The sequence below is a fragment of the Salvelinus sp. IW2-2015 genome, unplaced genomic scaffold (genome assembly GCF_002910315.2).
Source record: "Salvelinus sp. IW2-2015 unplaced genomic scaffold, ASM291031v2 Un_scaffold6470, whole genome shotgun sequence".
In the NCBI taxonomy this organism is placed as follows: Eukaryota; Metazoa; Chordata; class Actinopteri; order Salmoniformes; family Salmonidae; genus Salvelinus; species Salvelinus sp. IW2-2015.
Window position 1 is genome coordinate 11,873 of NW_019947732.1, and position 5,085 is coordinate 16,957.

Below are 5,085 nucleotides of genomic sequence, written 5' to 3' on the forward strand. Positions count from 1 at the left end.
ACTCTGGTTTGGTCTATCGTCCAGCCCAAACCCTACTCTGGTCTGGTCTCAGTCCGCCCAAACCCTACTCTGGTCTTCAGTCCGCACCAAACCCTACTCTGGTCTGGTCTCAGTCCAGCACCCCTACCCTGTTTCTGTCTCAGTTCAGCAACCCTACCTTGGTCTGGTCTCAGTCCGCACCACCCTATCTGGTCTGGTCTCAGTCAGCCCACCCTACTCTGGTCTGTCTCAGTTCAAGCACAAACCCTACCTCTGGGTCTGGTCTCAGTTCTAGCACCACTCTCTGGTCTGGTTTCGTCCAGCACCAACCCTACCTTTGGTCTGGTTCAGTCCAGCACAACTTAACCTACCTCTGGTCTGGTCTCAGTCCCATCCCCGCACCAACCCTACACATCCCAGCAACTACCCTACCAACCCTGTCTGGTCTCAGTCCAGCTCAGCACCAACCTCCCTAACCCTGGTCTAGTTTGATCCCAGTCCAGCCCCAGTCTCAGCCAGTCCTCGTCTCGTGTAGTGATGACAGCCATTGGTAGGGGTTGACGTGGCTCGTGGCGTTGGATTATTGCTCGCTTCGCTCTCTCTTCTCCTTCTTGTTCCTACTCTGGTGTTTCCAGGGTGGAAAGCTCTGAATGGCTCTGGTACCGGAGCAGATAAACCACAACAGTATTATTGTTGGCCTACAGGAGGCGCCAGCACAGCCGAGGCACGGGTCTACAGGGAAGCCCGGGGGAGGAACAGCAACGAGCCCCACATCAAGAGACCCATGAACGCCTTCATGGTGTGGGCCAAAGATGAGCGCCGCAAGATCCTCCAAGCCTTCCCAGACATGCACAACTCCAACATCAGCAAGATCCTGGGTAAGCCTTTCTTCTTTCTCTCTCTCTCTTCCAGCCATACCTCTCTCCTTCATCCAGCCATTACAGAGTCTGTTACAGTCTGTTAGCCTTCCTGTGTTAGATTATGTTTTTTTTTTTTATCTGACCAATTTGGAAGGAACAGGATCGGATTTGGTCAGAAAGTCAGGAAACTGGCATGAAAAAAAGATATATATWTTTTTATAGGTTTGTTGAGACTAGCGTTCTTAGGGTTGTCAATGAGAATTTTGTCGCTGAAAAAACAGTCCTTATAGACTTGATGCAATCAGTTTATTATTAAATTATGTTGTAGGCTTTCGTTAAAATTAAATGTTCCCTATTAAGCACAATGAATTAATAGGAAAGCCCAAAAGCGTCTTCCCTTCTGAAAAGTCTGGTGTAGTGTAATCCTCCTCAACAGCCCCCCCCCCTCCTCTCTCTCTCTCTCTCTCCCACAAATCTCCCCTCAGCTGGGTATAAACACTAGGCTGTTTGGCTGTTGGCAATAGTGATAAACGTGTAGTGTTTAAACCACTATGTTAACAACAAGAAGAAACAGAACGCCATTCATGAAACAGTGGAACACTGTGGAGGCAAATTGCCTGTCGGACAGAATCTAACACGTTACTGTTCGTGACGGGAGACCCAACGGTCTGGCGGTCCAGAGCTGAAATCTACAGTCGTTCATTGATATGTCGAAAATATTTGTTCACCGTATAAAAAAGTCAGGTTTTTCCAACTGCACATTTTATTCAGACAGGGTATAACTTAAAACCTTTGTAACAGTTTATATCTTAATGACTTTTATGCTCATTTAGGTGTGTTTAATTAATCTAGTGTGCTCTGTGCCAGCTGAAGCCCACTGTGGTTAATACCTGTCTATGTGGACATAAACATTTGTAGCCTGGTACCAGTGGGAGTGGGGGGTGAGGCGAAGGGAGGCGGGGGGTGGCATGTTGTCTGATTCGCCACAGTGGCTCAATCAGCCCTGGCTTACAGATGGATTTACCGCCATGTCACTGCCGTCAGTGTTTGTCATGAAAAATGACAGTRGTTAAATRKGTCTCGTCCCCACTGCACTGAGAGTCAATAGATCACAGCTTTTAAAAGTGGCATCACCCAGGCTGGAGCAGGAGCAGGACACACTAGAGATCAGCTAGAGACTATTTACAGGCCTGGTGTAGTTTCTGTTAACTCACCCACAGCCCAGCCACTGGCTTTATGGGTTTACATGGTTACTACAGAGACCACATAATAATATACTGTATCCACAATGGAAACTCCTATTTGCATTGATGTATCTATTGATTCTTATTAACTAATTATTCCTTTTTAATTAACTAATTAAGTCCTTTTTACACCTCTGTAGTGAAAATGTACGTTCAAAGTGTATGTTTTACTGATATCTGTGTGTCTGTGTTGTGTTACAGGCTCTCGCTGGAAGTCTATGACCAACCAGGAGAAACAGCCGTTCTATGAGGAGCAGGCCCGTCTCAGTAAGATCCACCTGGAGAAGTACCCCAACTACAAGTACAAGCCCCGGCCCAAGAGGACCTGCATCATCGACGGGAAGAAGCTCCGCATCGGCGAGTACAAGCAGATGATGCGCTCGCGACGGCAAGAGATGAGGCAGTTCTTCACTGTGGGGTAGGTGCACAGTGAAGAACGCCAGGCTTAGAGCACAGGCGCGACACACACACACGTAGACACACAGCTAAATGACTATTCTGAAATCAGTTGGCTTTTTGCCTGAGAACAGACTCTCTCTTCACTGTGCTTACACTAAAGATTGTTGTAGTGTGTCTGTAACTTGTCACACTAAGGCCCTGACCTTCGAATCAACCCAATGCATCAACCCGTTAAATCATGTATGTTATACAGCCCTCAGAATAGATGAATAACGTTTTAACTAGTTTCCCTTTTCCGTAAAAAAAAAGTGTTATTTTTTTCTCCACGTGTAGTGATGACGGTGGTGATAGTTCGTCGTACGCAATTTCCAACCGATTTGCGGAGCATTAATGAAACCCCAAGTCAAACACATTTCCTCATCCACTTTACTGTCAAGTGTTTTTTAATAGTAGTGATTTATCAATTTGAGACAATAGCCGACTGCAATAGCAGAGAAAGAGATGCCGACATTATTACAGGATATAAAGCATAAGTATAGATTTACAGAGGCCTGGAGGGCAGCTGTCTGGAGCTTAACTTCCTCATTTACTGCGTGTGGTCAGAAAGGAGAAGGCTTCTCCAGGTGTTCCCTCATCACCCGTAAGCTATACGATCACTGGAGTATCAATCACTGCTAAAACACCAGATGAGAGAGAGAGAGCGCACTAACCACCAATCGGCTTTATGTTACCAATAAACTGGGTGCCGTTTCAGAACGACTCAGAACGGTGCTGTCTGGACAACTGTTCTCCCAAATCATTTTCACAGAACCATTGGCTGAGAACACACCTCTGTGGAGAACAGTTAATCCAGCTAGCTCTCTCAGTTTAAGTGCTGAAGTGGAGGTGTCTTTAGGGTTGACTTGAGCAGCACACACACTGTCAGCATTCTTTCCATTTGCTCATCCCATGTGATTCTAATTGTTTTCCTTTATACATATTTGAAGTAAAGCCTTTTTCCATCTAAAAAAATAACACAGAACTGATATTGTTATGAGAAGTAAGTCTGGATTATAATGATGAAACAGGAACAAACTTGTCTAATAGTCTCTCTCTCTGTCCTTCGTTTTCTCCCTACAGGCAACAACCGCAAATCCCCATCAGCACCAGCGCCGGCGTGGTCTACCCTGGGGCCATAACCATGGCAACGACCACACCCTCCCCTCACATGACGTCTGAGTGCTCCAGCGCCTCAGCAAGCCCGGAGCCGGCCATTCCCGTCATCCAGAGCACCTACAACATGAAGATAGAGCCCAGTGCCATGTTAACCAACGACCCCATCATCAACGGAGAGGTAGATGAGATGGACATGTACGAGGACTTTGACGAGGAGCCCAAATCGGACTACAGCAGTGAGACTGAGACACTGGAGCCCATCGTCAGCGCCAACTGAGGCCTCTCAACACCCGAGCCGAGACATACACACATTCATACTGGAGAACCATCCCCAGGCGGAAGGGATGACTGAAGGGAAGGAAGAAACACAGAAGAACAAAAAATAACGAACAAAGATAATGGTGTCTGTTTGATCTATTAGGAGCCTGCATGCCATATGCTGGCCGTCAGAAGTCACAGCTAAAGGTCTTAAATATTTCTTATCATTGTGTGAAGCCGTTTGTTTGTTGTTTGTTTTGTTTTATTTTTTGTTTATTTGTTATTTTTGTTCATGACATTTACACAATTAGGTTTTTGGCCATACAACTTTGGATGACAGGACTTGAAATGTAAGTTTTGATATGAACCCATAATTCTTAACAGTCTACTTTTTTTCCTTATGATATACTATTATTTTTTTCTCTTCAGTAATGTTTATAGATTTTCTTATGTTTTTTGATGGGGAGTTATATATTCTCATTCTCACTTCAGGTATGCCTGTGCCAGCCACAGCTTGTGAATGTTTTGAAATACGAACTTTATTTGAAAACTATTTTAGGAAAACAAAATTATTTGGGAAATTTCATATTAAACTTTAAAAAAAAAAACAAAACAAGAACAATTCCACCACAGGCTGGGACATAATCAGACTCCCTTTTATTGTAATTGTATTTAGTATTATCTATTATTAATAATTATTTTTGGTATTATTAACTACTGTACAATTTTTGTGCAGATTGCCAAACGGTCAAGGTTTTTTTTCTCTTAAATTAATTTTGTTTGGAGTATCTGCGAGGGAGAGACTTCGAGTCCTAAGACAATCTTTCTTAATATCTTTTAGTGCGGCTTCAAAATCCAAGTTTCGTTTATATACCTTCTATATTGAAACACTCAGGAATCTGGAGACAGTGTGCTGTGTCTAGGGCAGGAACAGGAAGTGATGCAATAGCTTCAGGTGTGGTTGTTCATAATGGCAGCTGTTCTCCATGGAGACCAATGCGGTGACCAACAGGCCCTTCTCTCCCTGTCCCTCTCCAGCTCATGTCACCAGCCCAGTCTAACACAGAGCACTATAACACTCCCCTCACACTCTCTGCTCATTCTTCAACTCAGTCTTACCAAGTTCTTAATCAGAGTGATTGTAATCAGGCCAGAATTCCAAGGGGCCAAAGGCATCCAATCTGTGGGAT

At 44.5% G+C, this 5,085-nt stretch overlaps 1 protein-coding gene across 1 annotated transcript; it reads left to right on the top strand.

Moving 5' to 3' along the window:
• Nucleotides 1-516: 516 nt before the first annotated feature.
• Nucleotides 517-3,967, top strand: LOC112078902 (transcription factor SOX-6-like). Its single transcript, XM_070442177.1, has 4 exons — nucleotides 517-529; nucleotides 615-857; nucleotides 2,285-2,501; nucleotides 3,602-3,967. The coding sequence occupies exons 1-4, from the start codon at nucleotides 517-519 to the stop codon at nucleotides 3,912-3,914; spliced, it is 786 nt and encodes a 261-aa protein (XP_070298278.1). The 3' UTR covers nucleotides 3,915-3,967.
• Nucleotides 3,968-5,085: the final 1,118 nt, after the last annotated feature.

What these genes read in the sequence shown, in the direction of transcription:
- LOC112078902 (XM_070442177.1), top strand. An exon ending in CAACATCAGCAAGATCCTGG is followed by an intron (nt 858 to 2,284) that starts GTAAGCCTTTCT and finishes GTTGTGTTACAG; the next exon opens with GCTCTCGCTGGAAGTCTATG. An exon ending in AGGCAGTTCTTCACTGTGGG is followed by an intron (nt 2,502 to 3,601) that starts GTAGGTGCACAG and finishes TTCTCCCTACAG; the next exon opens with GCAACAACCGCAAATCCCCA.